The following is a 19,445-nucleotide window of genomic DNA, read 5'->3' as shown; positions in this document are numbered from 1 at the left end:
TAGACACGCTGACATGTTACCTCTCTGTACCTCTCCCTGGGAAAAAAAAACAAAACATAACATTGGATCTAACCCAGAAAGTAGAATCAAAGAAAAGAAAGGCAACAACAAACAAACAGATAGATGGAAAAGCATGACCTTTAATTTTCACTGATTGCCCCAGAGAAGCTAATGAACATTTCTGTAAACATTTGCAATTGGTGGGAGTCATTTTAATTACTCTCCACAGAGAAAGCCTTGCATGGCAAGGAGCTCAAATAAAAATAAACATTTAATCAAGCGTAACCTTGTGTTCTATTAGGTGAGCGGCCATAGAAAACACTGACGGCTGAGGTCAGGTCTGTGTAATGGTTGAAATGTATCAGAACCAGGAATGAAGAATGAAATAACTCTTAACCAGATCACTCTAATACAAATACGTCTATTTCATAACAGAAAGCTTTCATTCACACAGTGTTCAAAGAGGCTGGGATATTCTGAAAGGGTTGGCTGATTTGTTTGGCTGAGCTAGTATTGAAAACAGTAGTTATAACTTGAGGTCTGTCTGCTTGATATGTCTACAAAATAATGTTAGACACATGGTGTTTTTCCCCGTAGTGTTTTTGTTAAATCAAGCATCTCATATCATCTAAAATAAAGAGTGCCTTCACTAATGTCAGGAGAAACTGATCTATTCTTACAAAACGTTAAATCATTCTTATTAAAAATGCAGGGAAATCAAGCAAACAATGTTTTCAGCTGTCATCTAGTAACTACACTAATAACAGAACGAGTCGCTTCAAGAGCTGTTTGATTTGGCTCAGCACCATACATTTCCTTTGTAATAAATAATCTGCACAGCACTTTGCTGCTTAGCTTAAAGTTTTTATTGACCAGCTGGACTTGTATCACCTACGGGTGCGATTAGATGGGGACAGCACTTACCACCTGCGCTAACCAATTTCCTGGAGGAAACCCTGCTGCATGCTGGAACACGGCACAGTCAGAGAAGAAGGTGGCCCAAAGGACTTACATTAATAAAAATGCATGAGCAACATTCATTTTTTTTTGACCATTTGTTGATGTGAGTGTGGTAAGACTGAACAATAAATGCATGCAAAAACTGCAAAAAGTTGACACGCCTGCACATAGCACAGCAAGTGAAGCCAAAACTTTTGTTTTGAGTCATGAACCTGACACCAGCCCACACAAACTAAACTTCCTGAAATTAATTTCGTTTTAGGGCATAACGTTGGAGTGAGAAAGCCACAAAGCTGGGTGGTTGTGGTATTTATTTCCAACAGACTAGGGAAACAAGCATGAAATTATGGAGGGTTTTAAAAGCTAAAATGACCCTTTTGCTGGAAAAGATAACAATATTACATCTGTGAGATTTAGAGCTATCGCTGTGCTATCCTTTCATATTTTAAATGAAAATATTTTTAAAAAGCACTGAAAAAGAATCATTACAGTTCTCAAAGAACAAATGAATTCATAAAGAATGATTCATTTCCCCTCTGTAATTGTATTCAAGCAAGGGCATTGTTGTGTAAAATCAAAACAGCAGGTTCCAAGATACCACAGTGGCAGGGAGTGGGTTAACAGAAATTATGTTTTAGTCGGAGATAAGGAGTGAATGATTAGGCCACACTGCATCCAATTGTGCTTGTCATTATTGTACCTATCTTATAGTGTTACTGACAATGTATCTGATATCGCAGTTAATTTCATTTATTGTGGTTTGTGATCACTGTTTCCCTGCTTGCTACGCCCGCTGCCCGGTGAGTCCACTAAGTGTTTCTACTGGTTCTCCTGCTCCGTCCTGAGCGGTGGCATATTGCATGTAGGCACCACGCTGCGCTGCTGCTGGCAGCGGCGTGAGGCAGAGAGGATTATTCCTGACGACAGGGGCATTAAATGTGTAGCAGGCCGGTGGAGGCCTGAGCTGATGCTCTCTTGTCTGTTTTGGTTCAGCACCAGTTCAGAAGCAGTCCCCTCTAAGCTGAGAGGAAGCTCACAGTACTCAGAGCGTTGTGCCGTTCATTAAAGGCTAAGGGTGTCACACCAGCTTAGGCCCAGTGTCCTCCCTCAACCAAGGCTTCATGCCGTACTCCTCTGCATCGTCTTTTCAACGTGGAGTGACAAGGAATATAGTCACTCTCTCTACAATTGGCAAATTTATTCTGTTTGTCAATGCTTCATAATGTCACACTTGAACTACTTATTAAAAGTCACAATCTCTCCAAGGAGGCTAACACTGAGAGATCTAATCCAAAGTGTTTTGGTGTAGAAAATATTACTCACTCTTGTCTTTAAGACTCCAATAGCACATCATAAATGTTGCCATTTAGACCAAAAAGTCCAACAGTATAGCAGAAAAGTCAATCCTAAATAAAATCAGCTCCTTTCTTTTACTGGTAGCTCCCCAATGGACACTTGCTTTGAAACCTATAATGATATACAGCCTGATTCAGGAGTCTAAAGTGAACCTAAAAAACCCCCAAAAAGTCCATCTGGGAAATAGCCCTGGTAAAATAGCAATTCTCCAACACAACTCAAGTACTGAAACCTCCATGCCGGCATAACCAAACATCAGGCTGACTCTGTTTGATCTTGAAAAGGATATAAGCCTAAAGCCCTTCCTGTGCAAGATGTCCTTCTTTAAAAAGATTCTAATCTCAACAGAAATGTCTAGCAAAATAGGGGTCATCGTGCCAGAGCAGCAAAACAGACAATAGCAGCTGGCTGTAGACCTGAGAGGAATTCTGTGAAGATTCGCTCCTCTGTCTAACCCGAGAGCCTCACAAAGCAGTTGCTCAAATAAAGTAAGTATAGACTCATTGGGAGTCTTTCTGTTTTCTTTTGCAACTTGCTCACTATAAAGTGTGCTAAGATCTTGAATCATTTTTGACAGATGAGAAATCACAGAAATGTCACTGATTATTGCAACACAAAAAAGTGTTACTTCAATCACAACCTCCTTTTCCATTTCTTTCAGTAAAAACATGTTTTTCTCTTGAGCAGCCAGGTACTTCTTTCCCATTGATAATTTAAAGGCTCATAGCATATCCGTACCTTGCACGCTACTCGTGATTTACTGACAAGGGTACCATTCAACCTTCTAAACTTCCATCCTCTGCCTTGAATTTTGATTCGATTGGTTTATCTAATTTTCCAGTAAATGCTTGAAATGAATTCCTGCACACCTTCTTCTCATGAAAATACACAAGGGAATCATGAGAATGATAGAAATGAATAGTTCTACATTAGCTTCACTTCACCTCACTGGCAACACCAGAGCCCCGACTCGCTCTCTTTTCAGATTAAAGTTTTCAACCAGCAAGTTGTATCCTCATTCACTTTCACAAAAAAAAGAGATGTGTGAAGTGAGCTTCTGAAACAGAGTGAAACAGAATAATCCTAGACTTAAACAACAGCAAAACATACAACTCTAATGACATGTGGGCTGCAAGAAGGATAAGCAACCAATTTCTTTATAAAAATTCCTTTTTATGTTAGGTGCAACTTATAAGTAGTTATTAAGACATGTTAGGAATGGAAATAAATCAAAATCAGAGGTTCACCAGATGTTTGGATGTGCATAAATAAGAGACACGATTAATGTACTACAAAATGCTAAATAAATTATGTTATGCAAATTACAGCTGATGTGATTTAATAGCAAATTACATGATTTATATCAAATTAATGTTCTGTGTTGTTACAAAAGCAGAACAAAAATCCACATTTCTTTAATCTCATTATTTAGACAGTGGACAAAACAATCCAAAGTTGTCCATGTAATTCTATGATAAAACAAGAAAAACCCTAAATATCTGGAAACAGATGAATCTTTGCACACATTTTATTAGCTTACATAAAAATCTCTAATCGTTTGTTTGCAAACTCGAAACAATCAGGAGCTGAACAACTGAAATTGGCACACAGGTGCAGCTAAGGTTCCTGCAGGTTCTTATTATAACATCACCATGTTGTCAAAGAACCAAACATTAATGGGTCAAAATGACCTATTTGTAGCATTTACACCAAAAGCACCTAAAGCATCATATCATATCATGGGAACACCCATAGTTTCACAATAATAACATTGAAATTATACCACAAAACTTTATTTAAGCATTATATATATTATATTATAATAATAATATATACTCATAAACACCTAACAACAGACTAAAATCCCAAAACTAGGATGTTTATTTATTAGCGCATTTAATATCTTGTTTTGTCCATTTTCAACAATCTAAACTTATCCATGTAATTATAGCATAAAACAAGAACCCTAAAAGTCAAGGAACAAGAAGGTTTTTTGCTTAAAAATGACATACACATCCAATCAATAAGGCAAATAGCTCTCGGTTACTTTCTGACAATGGATTAATCAATATATCATCATAGCTCTAGATATTTCACAGAGGAAAATTAACCTGTGGATCCTGAGTACATTTTCTAAAAACCGCATGTTAAACTACAGCTATAGTGGGCTATAGCTATAACCCACTATAGCTGTTGTTTTCCCACAAGAGGCCAAACTTTCCAGCCTAAAGAGCTCTATGAAAGAAAAATAACTGTGGGGTACGTTGCACAATAATGGCTCAAATGAACATTAGAAGCCAAGCTACCAAACTGCTCATATTCCTTAAACATAAAATGTGGGAAATTAGTGCATTAAGCATGCTGAGCCGGTGCCAAAAATATGCACAGAATTGATGAGGTGTCACTTTCACTAAGAGTCACACAATTGCACCGACAAGAGCCTCTCTGATCCCTCCCTTCCTGCCTGTCTGCCACCAGTGAGGCCCAAACACTCTGATTTGCATGGTCTGCACAATAAAGAAATGTCCTTGATTTAAGGAAAGGTTGCCTTGCTCTTTTCAGCCCTGGAAAACACTATTGGCATGCATACCATAACACCAAGAGAACCATCTTTTTTTGCTAATTTCTTTTTTCCCCCCACAATTTTCTATCATCCTGCCAAGAATCCACGGAGGAATATGCAGGCCAGTAACACAACATGGTCCTTTTTCTCTCAAATATGTCTGTTATGATTTAATTTGGTAATAAATGACAAGACATGCTAACAATTGTGGCCGACAGCGTTCATGAGCAAATGCTTAGACTTACACTTTGAGATCAATTTCAAAGCCATGTTAATTAATTTAGAATGCTTACAGCACAATGCAGGTCAAACAGGGCAAACAAGTTACAACACCAGCCAATTAGAAACACACACACATTGTACATTTTTTATAACTACAGCTGGGCTATTGAGAAAGATATGATAGAGAACTTAATGAAGACTGGAAGAGAGGTATAAGAAAAGTCACGAGTATGGAAGTGATGAGTACAAGGAAAGATGCTTTGGTCTTACTGTATTAATCAGCGCCGTAAGATATCTTAATACCCTCATAAGTGTTTTCTGAAAAGACTGACTACACAAAGTCACTGTGAAATAATATTTAATTGTATGTTACTGACAGATTGTCTTTTTGAATATCCTTTTTCTAAGAAACGGGCCTGTCTGGTACCTTATCATCTGGTTGTTTTTCAGTCAATTAACTTTCATCATTGCAGATGACTGTATTTATGTGGTCACAATTTGTTAATCAAGAGCATGGATGGTTGATTTTTGCATATTGGTTTTAAGATTTGTCATGGAGTGTATTTAAATCTAATTGCTACCAGTTATTCTCTGTAAAGAAGAAAGTTTTTCATGTATCAATAGTGAAAATGAAAGCGATAAATTCATCAAGGTATCCCCTGAGAAAGAAAGCAGGCTGACAAATGAGTTCCGAGGCAAATGAAGCAACACGAGTCCCTGTTAGGGACTCGTGTTTAAGACTTGTGTAGACGTTGGTCTGCGCTCTAAAATACTGCCATAGAGCAAATCAATTACGCTGTGGATAATGGATCATAAAGATTGCTGAAAATTACATTTATTATTGTTTTCAACATTTTAGCATGCTTTATTTTTTTAATTTGGAATGTGTCTACATGGGTTTGGATCTGGAAAAAAAGTCTTGTGGTAAACACTGATTACTTTCCAGAGAGACTTCAAATTCCTGTATAAATGATATTTTTTAATGTCTAGCACCATAAATAAATAAATGATGACCAAAAACTGTCTGATCTCTTGGTAAAGGATAAGGAAAACAAAGGTCATCTCTAACATCTTAAAAAGCAAAACATTTATATGGGAAAAAAGTACATTGTGGTATGTCATCCTTACCTAATGTGATGCAAACATGAAACACTTTCATTCTGCCAGTGCAAAACACTATTTACGTGTTCGCTGCTTGCTGAACTCGCTGGGTGAAGTTTTGTGATAAAAACTTACAAGTGACATTAACAAACAGGGTTTTCATGCACGACGAGTGCTGCCAAATCTCTAGTAAACACAAATTACAGGCTCGGAGACATGTTTCAGTTTAAAAGTGAGGTTAAATAAAAAGAAAATCCACTGCACAACATACTGCAACTGAAACCAGTGAATTATCTTTGTTGGCAAAAGTACATCTAAAAAAATATCAGAGGAAACTGTGTGTCAATATAAGATGAAGATGGACTTTAAATTTCAAATATAGTTATTAATGCAAATACAAATTCTTGCAAAGTTAGGATACATGCTGAAACAGGTGTAATGTGAAGTGGGAGCACAAGAGCTAGAAATAAACCCTAATAGGTACATTTAAAATCACACTTTCACTGTCTTCATATGTCATATTTAAGCATGTAACGTATACCAGCATTGTTCAGTGTATTTTGGTGTAAAAGTGAACATCACAGGTAGCAGTTGTTATTTCAGAGAGATTTCATATGATTTATATGTCTGGAAAGGGCCCGAGAGAACAGTGTCTTATGTGCGGCTATCTTTGAAGAGAGATGGATTTAGTGGAAAGAGGTATGATTAGCACTGCTGTCCGTACCTCATTAGTGTTCCACCGGTGTCTCTCCTTTGGCAGCGACGTGCATTTTGGTAGACATTCAAGCAGCTTCTTGGGCAGGTATATTTTCAAATGTCCATGTTCATCTACAAAAAGAGCATGATAAAAAAGAATATTTAGCACAAGCTCACCTACCTTATTGACTTGCTCATATCCCTCTTTATCAGTCTGCAAGTCTCTCCGCAGCAAAACGCTGACAGTAAAACAACTATCCCCAACTGAATTAGGAAATTAATCTAAGGATAGAGTATTGCATACATTTTGTTTTGCGGTCGACTAAACTATTTTACTGTGAAATGCATTCTATCAGGGGAGCTCACCAGAAATTTTTCAGTGTCAACTTGTAAAGGCTGTATCTATTCATTATTTAGACACAATAAACACCCTTGAGTGATTTCATAGTGTATGGGGATTTGGGAATTTGTGTGCTGCACAAATAATGTGGTATATTACTCAGGGAAATAATTACAATTACCAGGCCCAATGCTTACATCATAATGTATGTTGTTCAATTTACTTTTCACAATCAGTTCACAAGAATTAGGAAACAGTAGACCCTTTTGCATGGATGCATTCAAATGTTCATTTCATTCCATCGCTGTTTTCTTGCTTAAATATGCAGATAACTTAAGCATGGGCAAATTATATTTGCTTAGGGAGCAAAAAAACCAAAACAGATTAAATTAACAATATCATAAAGAAATCTAATATAAATAGCTATATGTTAGAAATTGTAAATTACATAAAAATAAGAATATTCTAAGCACGGATATTACAAGTGATAACAAGTTTAAACAAAAACAGGAGAAATTGTCAGTGTATCCATTTGTATCAGTAACAATAATATACAGTTAGATGGAACAAAATCGGAACAGTCTATGTGGGAAAAGGGAACAGTTCATTTGTATGGATGGGGATTTGTATAAGGCTGAGAGAATAGTCTACAATCAAGAAAGGGCAAAATAAGAAGTGTCTAATATCTGTAGCTGCCAGTAAAGTTTGCATTATTCCTGTCCTCTATTCATATAGACTTTAAGCTTCTTCTCTCTTTTTTTCTAATGGATTTAAAGTCTGTTAGACTGTAAATCTTGGATGTTGAGCTGTTTAATCCAGGTAATGTCCCAGAATGTGCAAATAAATCTGTTATTCAGTGCTTATGAGTTCAAATTAAATGTAAATACATTCACTAAATGTAATGCAAAATACAGCATTTATCCGTAATGCAATATAGTCTGAAAATATAGAAGAACAAGAAGCAAACATCACAGACTGAGCTGCATTCTTTCACATTTATATAACTGTAGGTTAGGCGTAATGGGCAAGTAAAGGGGGAGACCGAAAAAAAAAAAGCCTGAATATGAGTGCTGACTATGGATCCCTGGGGTAGCTGATATCAGACAAATAGAGAAAAAGTTCAACCAAAGCAAAACACCACTATATAGCCAATACAAATAATCCAGTAGTGCAGTTCATTATGAGACTATACCAAAAGTGTCTGCAGCCTGCTTGCTGTATATCTCTGAAAGAGTACAGTGCAACTGCCCAGAAACATCCATAGAGAAAATTCAACTCAGCTGATCCATAGAGATGGAGCCCAAGAATACCATAATCCATAAGGTGGAACGTCATCGCTCCCAAAGGAATGCAAGCATATCTGTGGTATCCGCTATATCCGTCTGTACCTATTATTTTACATGTAGACTCATGTAGACCCTGTTTTATGTGAGCTTCACAGGTATCTGTAATGATTTTTTTTCACCCAATTAAGAATCGCACACAGCATCTGCTCCTAGGTACCACCAGAGTAGTTTCACTGTCAAAACTAGATAACATGCTGCAAGTGAATGATCAGAGGCAGAGACAAAAGATGAAAAGAAGCTGTTTTATGTGGATACTCGTTCTCAGAGCAACAACTTCAAATGTGAGCAAGAAACAGATCTAAAAAAACACATTAAATCCACACTCTGATACCTCACAGGTCAGTAGAAAGTCTTAGCCATCGCCCTTCCTAAAAGATTTGCTGTTTAAAGCTCACATCCGTACATACGAAGAGTCTGTCTCTCCTCAGATTATTCGGGAGTTAATGCTCCCCTCTGGCACACCCTCGTATGACACCATCAACACCAGGCTCAAGTATGTCGAGGATTTCCTCACCGAGAGAGTTGTGATAGAAATCTACTGTAAGAGGATATGTCTGCTCAACCTGCCAGCAGGCTGAAATATTTTGGATGAGAACAGCATAGAGGACCTTGACAGATGTAATAAAATCTCCCACTTGGTTTTAATCATTTCATAACCTTAAAATCACACCGGTCATTGCACAACGTGTTTTCGAGCAAAGCACCTTTGGTTCTACAACTTTGCCAGAGACCACTGAATTATGCAAAAAGCATCTCGGCTCAGTATGCCGCGCACATGAAAAGGGTGACACAACTGCAACATAACTGCTTTCTACTTTGAAAATGCCAGTCTTGTATTTGTCAGCTAACAACCCCCCAAGCGTCAAAGCAACCTATGTAAACCCTGCAAGACTAACAAGGTGTTAACTGGATCTCTCCTAATCCCTTAACCTTACAAGGATGCCTCTGAAATCAGGTTACCACCAAACTGGAGAATGATTAGATTACTAATGTGCTACATGTAAACATTCTGAATGTTAAAAGCATTTCGCCATTTTTATTTTGGTGTTAACAAATCTTAATTTTATACTGAAAAAAGTATACTTTCAATCCTCTGTATTTAATTTTAAATCAATATATCATACATGCAGTGCATTTAGAACAGTTTCCCTGGGACAATGCATTTGAATGAGACACACTCTATGGGCTTTAACTGCTGACTTTCACTATTTTTCAGTCAGCGTAATGTTTCTGACTGGCCGATTCAGTCAGCTGACCTCAATCCAAGTGAGCATGTGTTACACTTGCTGAAGACCAGACTGAAGGCAAAATGTCCCCAAAACAAGCAAGAAACGAGTATGGCTGCAATACAGACCTGGCAGAGCATCTCCAGGGAATTTGCCAAGTATCTGTTTATGTCTACGGATCGTGGATTTCAGTCATTCATTGACAGCAAAGGATTTGCAACTAAACCTTTAACAGTAGCACTAACTGATCTATGAGAAAAGATATAGGTTAAGCTTTATTAACTTTAATACTAAATCTTCATAATGTCCAAATTAAGCTAGACAGAAAGCACAAAGAAATTCTGCTGCTTTTATTTAGTATTTGACATAATGATAATGTTTTTTTTCCTTCCATTTTAATATAAAACTGTAGAGAAACTAGGCATTTACTATGGAAGCTATTATTAACACCAGGTACAAAAACACCAGAGACCTTACAGTACCAAAACATCAGATTATATATAGGGCTATTGTCTCTGGGTTTTGAATGACTGCATTTCTTTGACGAACAGGTTAACTACTATCATGTTTCAAACAGTGTTCTGTGCTTTTTGCTGTTAAATAAACCACGTTTTTTAGATGTGGCACTTCCTCAGATGCTCAGTTTTGGGCTTCTCTAATCTGGGAGTCCTTGTCTAACTTGAATGGGGTCTTTTAAAAAACATTTCTTACGAGGCTCTTAAACACACAAAAGTGAACTCTTCATTACTGAGGTTTCCTTTTACAGCACTCTAATAACTCTAAACTCTTTTTGTTCTGTCACCTGCTATTTATCAGAACTAACAATATTTCAGCTACAGTATGTCTTTCTTCCACCGGGCATTTCCACTGATGCAAAGGAGAAACTGTGAGCGTTCCTACAAAGTATTGTTTACTAATTAAAAATCTGTCCGTTGTGGAATGTGGAATGGATATCTTGTATATATCCCGTAGTTTGTGTGTGATACAAAAACAGCCCTGAGGGGGCCTAGCAGGTTTAGAGAATGTAGACAAGCTCTTCTTAATCAAATTGCCTGATTTGATCAGTGGATAAACAGGAACTTACCCACTAAAATTTGGCTTTGAAAATGTAAATGTAGCTCTTTTTTCTTAACCAGAAGTTGATCAAAGTCTATAAACAACTCTACTTCTTTGGTTTTCCCATGGACCCCCCTGTAAGGTTTAATATTTATTTTGGCGTTTAAACAGCAGCCTTAATGACTGCCTGTACATTAGCCAAGAGAATGATCCACAGAAAACTACTATTTGGTTGTAAAACACTAAAGTGCAAGACAGGCTGATACCAGAGCTTGTTACACGAGAGGATGTGCTGAGCTGAGCTGGCACACTGGAGCCAATTACATTCTAGGTCTTGATGAGTGAGCTCACATACAAAAGGCTAAACGGGGAGAGGAATGCTTTTCAATATAGAGACTAGAGGTCTGCAGCTTTCATGTTGCCACCACAGGCCATGTATGAGCTGAACAGTGGCAGTCTGTGCATGCTGCTGTATAATTTACATCACCCTTTGACAAATGGGTATAAAGATATATATATTTCTCTGTGATGATGTTTGGATTATCGCTGATCCTGGCTGCTAAGCAAACACTTGGGCCAAATTTAAGGGTATCTGTCATGCTAGCTTGCTCCAGCCCCACCCTAGAGATGAGAGCGAGGGTCATGAGACTGGAAAGGCTGACAAAAACAAATCTTTAATCAATATCTGAGCCCTGAACGCAAAACCCTCTCTCTTCCGTCTCTGTCTCAGAGCGCACTGGGAGTGACAGTTTTTCTTTTTAATCTGTGCCCACATTGTGGAGAAATAGCAAGCTAATGTTTTGGCTATAGATCATTCAACAAATCGCTGCTGGTGGTGCATACCCAAAGTAACTTTGAATGCAAACATTTTCCACAACAGTTCAGTGGCTAATATGGCTTATGGATGTGAAGAGGAGTCTAACTGTTCTTTTGTAGCTATACCTAGAACACATGGGAGGTGAATCAGAGAAGAACAAACAGTCCTGTGGATAAATATTTGGCCCTCGTCTCTGTGCAGTAAGAAGTGCTCTGAAACTGAATTAGGTCTATTGCAGTGTCTGTTATCATTATGTTGTATGACAGCCATCCACTGGGCTGGACCAAAAATTGAAAAAAGACTTTCGCTTAGAAATTAGTGTGGTTAGGCAAATGAGATAAGTTCAGACACATTTCATCAACTGAGGTGACAAAATGTCAAGCGAACAGAGGCAAAAATGTGCTTTTTTATCCACTACAAAGCGCTGTATTCAAAAAACAAATTAGTAGTGCTGTACTGAAAACAAAAAATAACATATGCAAAGAGGTTTTGCCTTGATGCAGACTTCCACATGAAAATTGCAATGATGGTCACATCTTGATCACTTAAACGTCCTTGAAGAAATATGTGCATTTATTGTGACTTTTTATTAAGTAAAGGGACATTTCTCAAGACTTCCTGAACACCATTTAATGTGTGGTGCTTTCATTTGTGATGTTTTTTTCCTAAAGCAGCTAATTTTCCAACTGCTTCTAAAGGAATATAAAAAATTAACTGCATTATGTTTCAGTTTGTAGGTAAGATATCCATGGGCTATGAAAACATAAAAGCATAGGCCTGCTAAAATAGACAGGAAGGAAGAAAAGTATAAGATATATATGCTTTCTATCTGTAGCATGCAGACAAATACTAGAGCACACATGCAGTTAATACATGCACAGACAGTAAGAAAATTCATGAAATGCGTAGAGAAATTTATAATGTGTTGTATGTCTCATGCAGTAGATATAATGACCAGACATACAGAAGGTGACAGAGTGGACATACAGCTCACACCATGGGTAGAAACGGGGAACATGTTAGCTTGATGAAAATCCAGACAAAGTGTGTTCAAATGTGAAGCAGAGATGAACTTATGCAGCCAGGGGGAAATGGTCAACTGATAACACGCTGGAAACTAAAACCAATTAATCTAGTTGTGAGATGTGAAAAAAATGAAGAGGAAAGAGAAAAAGTGGGCTTAACCTGCATGAGTCTATGGCCAATGCATTTACTGTAACGAGATATTGGTTTCAGTAGCCTAAAGATGTGTACACATTTCTGTGATCCATCTAATCCCCCAAATCCTTGCACAAACTATTTTTGGTCAAACGCTGTGATTTCCACAGTCGTTTAACAATTCTGACAGCTAAAATGGCTTGTTTCTAAAAAAAATTAATCGACTGCTGATCTTTAATTAACTTGATACAGCTTTAAATATATCACACAACAACAAAAACGATTTTCTCAAGTTTCTCTTTTATTTCCACACAGAAAATCTAAATTCACTAATTAAACTGATTTGAAATCTCTAATCTTAACAGGCTTGAAATGTTTCCAAATATTACAAAAACACTATTTAATTCATGCAGACCTTTAATCTATATCACTGATTAGGCTGTACCTAAAAGAAAAAGTGGTTGCTCTTGTCCAGTAGTGAACCAAACACTTGATTAGACGAGAGTCTATAGCCTAGTACTTGTGGGAGATCCTGAGCTGAGCTTTAAAACAACACAGGACAATTTAAGTAGTGTCAAATTTCCCTGGCAATAACGACAATAATGCCTATCGTCCAGGGGCTGGTCTCCCCACAGCCTGATGGCTCTTGATGGGAACACAGAGAGGAGTATGTAGACGCAGACTTAAAATAGCCATGTTTTAGTGTAGGACGGGGAAACCAATTATCTTTATCATTTGGCCCATAGCCTGTTCGATAACACTCTTACATTTAGTGAAATTACAAACTGCCCACGAGCAAAAAAAGTGAACTGGTGAACTTCACTATAGCACAGCTATGGTACTATAAACCTAAAGCAAAGAGACCATTATACGGCGTCTAGTGAAAGAATCAAGGATGGTTGTTTGACCAGGAATGCACACAACAGCTGTTGTAAAAAACGCTAAAGGTTTTTTTCCCCCCGCTGGGAAAGGGAGAAAGCATCTGCATGCCAGTGAGAGATCTGAATAGGACTGAATCTCACTGGGAACATTTTCTTATGCCGTTGTGCTACAAGATGCAACATGTGCAGTATTGCAGCTTTCACTATTTACATTTACACTGTTTACATTACCTCAATGGCCATATGCTGGACACACTTTGGCTCTGTGTAGTTAATAGTATACTATAATGCAGCATAATAAGCAAAGACTGTCAAAAAGTCAAACAGCTCAAAAAAAAGCCTGCGCCTATTACTGAAAGTTCAACAAACATGTACACATGGTTAACTGCCTGCAACAAACTGAAAATGACTCTTTATGTGTTCTCAGCCCTCACCACGCTCACCCATCCATAAAAATCCCATCTCAAGGAGAGCAGAGGTGAGGTCTCTCTCTCACTCTCACTCCCTCTCTCTTGCTCTTGTTCTCTTTCTGTTTTTTCCCTCTAGCTTACACATGCACACAAACAAAACCCTTCTTTCTGTATCATAACTACTCCCACAATTACTCAGACGATTACTCAGATCAATGGTTTACCTGCTTGTTTGAGCTCCTGTATTCTGCTACAGAGTGTCCTGGTAGGCAGAAAACCCTCCAGGCTGAACACATTAAACGGGGTGTCTGACATGGGAACAGGATACTGTAATACCATGCAATAACATGAGGGAAAACAGCAACACTGGCAAAACGTATTGTCAGTCACAGTTGTCACACATGAAAGGGTAACGCAAAAGTCTATCAGAAATGTTCCCGTTACAGTCTGCATCACTGTTTCATAGATCTGCACTGGCACTCCCTTGGCATTAAATCTTTCAAAACATTCTCTGTTAAAAATACCAAAAAGATCTGGTGCAGCAAAGCTCTTCCAGTGACACATATCGAGTGAAGAGTCTAACAAGGGGTTGGGGGTGATTTCAGACTTACTATTTAGAAATGACAATACATGAGCACACTTAATTACCCAGTCTCTAGCCTAGATCAACAGTCTCCCAGCAGTGAAGAGACTGGTGTATTCATTAACAATGAAGGCACTCCTTTTTGCAGAGGAACAATCTGCTTTAGAGGGGACAGTTTTTTCAATGGAAAAAGACAGAGGCTAAAATTCAGGCACGTTCTCTAAAGAGGAATGAAGGGAAAATCACCACAAATAAAGTCAACACTTTGGCCTATATTTCTGATTGACTTGTTTTGGTCATGACAGAAAATAGCGCTTGTGCACAGACTTGTAAGCGCACTGAACCAATCCCTACAGAAGCTGGCTTTTACAAGTCATAAAAACCTCCTCTATGATGTCTGATCTAGAGTTCTGATCGAGTGCAAATGAAATGAGAGGGAGACAGAGACAAATATTAACCCATAAAGGAAAAATATATAGGATGCTATTTCTTTTATATTTGGTCATACACTATTTATTTTTCCAGCATTTTTACAACATACCGTTAACCTGAGTTGATACCCCTCCATCAAATACAGGTTTAAGAAAAGCAAAGAAAAAGCAAGTCCTGGGTCATAATTGATGGATCAAAGCGTAAGCTTTCTCTCTGAGGGTCTGCTCAGGTCCTGATCCCCTGGCCTCAACCTGAAATCACTCTTAGTTAACGACAACACTTCAACTATTGACAGCGTGATCCTGTAAAGCAGACACTTCAATCAACAGAACAGCCGGAGGTGGTGTTGTGTTGGAGAAGAATAAAAGAGGGAGGGGGCATGGGGACGGATGAAATCAAGAAGTAAATAAATGAATTGATGGATGAATAATAGATTGGCCAGCTAGTGGCCTCTTGCAGCAGCAATGCAGTATTAATAACTGACTCTTACTGTTCGTCTCTGTGTCATCACTGATATTCTTAGGTGGACCATGGCCAGCATAACACACTGCTGATCTGTACATTCGATCCGGATTACGAACTTTCTTCAGTCCTTCAGGAGGCAAAGAGAAAAGTAGAGAAAATCGAGGAAAAGAAGCATTCTCCCAGCCTGTGATACCTAAGCAAACTCCCCCATGCAAGCAACATCAACAGAAACTACACACAGTTTTTTGAAATGCATTTAAAACACACAAGAGCTGTTGGGAAAAACGTGATGGGAATAATAATAACACCAACAATAATCAGGGTAATAATACATATTGAATTTGTCTATTGGTTGTTTAAAACAGTGAAGCTTTCCATCAACTCAATCTTTTTCTCTCTACAAGGAAAATGCCCCTTGATATAGGTTAGTATAGCTCTGGCCTGTTTTGATATGGGTCAGTAACACTTCTTATTGTGTCATTGGTGAGCTGGAAGAATCAATACAATCAATCAGTGGAGACCCTGCAAAGCTGTCGGTAAAGGTCTATTACATGCAGACGTCTCAGCGACCACAGACTGGACCTGGGTCCCACCCATCCATACTTCACTGATTCAATTAAAAGCCTGGGAAAAAATGTAGCTATATCCTGATTCCACACAAAACTGGCAGAGCAAGTCGTCTGGCATCACGAGGAGGCTAAATTCATCCTTCTTTACAAAACAGCAGAGAAATATTTATGCCATTGCTGCACAAGCACTTTTGTAACTTAATGGCTGACTGCGTGTTTACTTGATGTTTTCCTGCTGCTTCACCCTGAACTTTGAGTGAAATGATAAGATCGTGAAACTTTTCAAACTGTGCCTGCGTTAAAAAAATGAGAAAAAGCCCTTCCTACACGGGCAGAAACCGCAGGCCTTATTTACTACATTTCAAAAAGCAACCTTTATTGATTGTTTGGATTAGTCTTGGATTTATGCAGGTTAACACACCTGTATGAACTTTAAGTGTGAGTAAACACTCCCTTCATCATTGGATTTGCAATTACCTGATTTTATATTAATCAAAGTGTGCTACATGATTCTGCTAGGCTGGGAAAAATACCATAAGATTTCAATTCAGAGGTTAATATCATGATTGCATTTTCACATGGTGTTTTCTTTTCTTTACAAACCTTGTTTTATTTCTCACATTTGGCTGTAGTACGAAATATCTATATGGAATTTCTGCTCTAGCGGATTCATAAGACCACTGGCTGTAGTTTTATCCAGACCAGTGTCAGTGTGAGACATATCAAGCATGTCCTTTCAGTGCCCTCCAGGCTTTGTACTTAAAGTAACGGACACACAGAGCTTTTTATGAGTGTGAAGGGGGGGAAAAAATAACCCCAAGGGGATAGACGATCAGTTAGGCTGGAGAGAAATACCCCAGGATGTAAACATTACACCACGACGTGAGGCTGGGTCATGGCCCCTGGGTTTAACACAAGATGTAACCCTCAGTTGTTATGGGCCATCATAAGACCTGCCAAACAGCTAAGAGCGATCGGCGCTGCCCGCATACCACAAGGACAAAAGGTTAAGGAAACACTGTTGAGCTCTCTTAGTGACTGCCAGACATTCAGGAACACGTCATGTAAAAACTGTAAATGCTGTGTTCGTTTAAACGTTTTACATTCCTGCTGAAAAGCCAAAAAGACTTGGTTCAAGTGGAATGATTCACGACAGCTTTATGTAAAAGCTTTAACGGCCAGGTATGCATGAGAGTATATAGCGTTTACATGAAGGTATGGAGCACTCTCTGTCTCTTTATGCCCCCCTTCCTCCTCCTTTTTCCACTGACCGGCCTCATAGGAACTCTGAAAATAACTTGACCGGCTCAGCAATGGGACTTTCAAGTCAAGGTTTGCAGTGAGAGCTCCTCGTGTTGGGGGAGACATCGCGATTATCAGCTACAGTCTATTTGTTAAGTTCAGCTATGTAGATGAATTCATTAGGACTATACACCATAGTGAAGTCATTACTATCACAAAACCAGATGTCTTCATTTTTTTTTTGTCATAGCCGCAGACTGATCCCTCATGTAAGTGTGCTTCTGTAGCTCAATACCACCCCCTGGTGGGACTCGCTTTAGTGGTTGGCACACTGACATCCAAACAACTAAAATCCCAGCGTTTTATCATCTCTCCTCACATGGACCGAGACAATTTGAAACATTACAGTAATTCTACATCAAAAAGAATTTGTGTTTGAGGTTACTGACACCAAAGACTGACAGACGCCTGTTTAATTTTAAACCCTGCAAAAAAACATAAAGAACAGCTCAGAAACAGCTGGACCATTTTTTTTAAATTAAAAAATGTTGTCTTTATCAATTCAAGCAGCCAGTTTAAAAAAGAAAAAGAAAAACCTAGAAAGACTCTTTTCTGCACCCTAAAGCTCTATATAAATCAGCAAATATATATAAAAAACAAGAACATGTGATTTGAATTATCTACCACTGTATTCTGTTCAATAAAAAAGTTAGATAATTATCAATAAATCAATTAAAGTAACAATAGCAAAAACGTATGAATACACACAAACTATAACATGTAAATAATCACCCGTTTAATTCTAAGATCATTGTTGAAAATATATATTTTAACATATACACATTTCATCTTTATCAAAAACACTGAGATTGTAAATAAGTAACTGGTTCCAGCAAGCTTCAAATACCATTATCAGTGAAAAGGCGCCAGGAAAACCGGTCCGTTTAAAAATCATGGATCACATCTTTATTTTCATGCAGGCGTTGTTTAATTACTCACCCAAAAAATCCATGGGCCTGTCTGAATGAGATCAAATCTCTTATGCATATGGGTTGCAATAAAATATTCCACTAAGAAGGAAAATAATTAAGTCTAGTGCATTTCATTTCAAGTTAGCAAGCCGTGTGAAGTCAGCTGAGGAGGGGAGGGAAGTCTTCGTTTTGTCCTATGTGTAAAGTAGTGTAATGGGCAGGCAGGCTGCTGGAAATCCTACTCTCCATCCTCCCTGCTTCCTCCGGTGTGATGGCATTTCAAGTGCGATAGGGCAGTGCGAGCGGAGTAGGCATCACAACGCTTTGATGCCCGTGTTTCGGACCAAATATAGGCCAAGTAGTATTAATTGGCATTTGGAAAACGGAGGCTAATATTCGCTCGTTTAAAAACAATACATCACTTCTGGCTCATAAACACTATCCGCTGAAAGCCGAAGAAATTTCTCGTGCTTCAAGAGGTGGGGGACTAAACGACCCTCTCCAAGAGGAGAAAGAAAGAAAGAGAGATAAAAAAAAAAACAAGACTTACAGGCTACATTTTAAATCAGACATGTCTTAATAATTAGCCTATTGCAATGCCGTCAAAACAAGCTGCAAAAAGCGGCTCGAAAACAGAGCCGTATTGACATATAAACTAACACAACCAAGCCGCTTTTAAAGCTGGGTAATAAGGGAAGAAGTTGGTCGATGCCAATGACATGTTGTCATTAACTTAGCCTTGTTGTTAACAACTTGAATTGCTCGTCATTTGACAAGGAACCCGAGCACAATAAACGGTAAACACGGCACTTTTGCCACGCTATTCGTCCCAGTGGCGTGCTTTTAAATGTGGGCTACGATGGGAATAGTAGCTTGGCTAGAATGCAAGCTAATATTAGCTGGCTAGGTGATGTCTCCACGTTTTAGCAGCCTATTCGGAGGAAAATAGCGGAGCCGCTTTCTACCGAAAATTTCTCCGCTCGGCTTCACGCGTGTGTCATTTCCGCACGGAGTTGCAGCTCTTCCAAAACCCACACCGCGGTCATACTAG

General features: G+C 38.4%; 1 protein-coding gene across 9 annotated transcripts in view; it reads right to left on the bottom strand.

Moving 5' to 3' along the window:
* The window catches only part of camta1a (calmodulin binding transcription activator 1a), a 280,413-nt gene that overhangs the window by 260,828 nt on the left and 140 nt on the right, over positions 1-19,445 (bottom strand). For 6 of the 9 annotated variants that reach the window (XM_084917178.1, XM_084917180.1, XM_084917181.1 and 3 more), the window contains exons 2-3: positions 15,638-15,739; positions 6,927-7,030 (exon numbers count right to left, since the gene is read on the bottom strand). In XM_084917178.1, the coding sequence (XP_084773304.1) occupies positions 6,927-7,030; positions 15,638-15,739 (206 nt within the window). Of the gene's footprint in view, positions 1-6,926; positions 7,031-15,637; positions 15,740-18,422; positions 19,407-19,445 lie in introns of those variants that run through there. The other 3 variants (XM_084917184.1, XM_084917186.1, XM_084917183.1) reach the window with 2 other exon arrangements.

Source organism: Perissodus microlepis, chromosome 20, assembly GCF_051167445.1.
Source record: "Perissodus microlepis isolate ML-2025 ecotype Zambia chromosome 20, ASM5116744v1, whole genome shotgun sequence".
Lineage (NCBI taxonomy): Eukaryota > Metazoa > Chordata > Actinopteri > Cichliformes > Cichlidae > Perissodus > Perissodus microlepis.
This window is presented reverse-complemented; position numbering and strand designations above follow the sequence as displayed.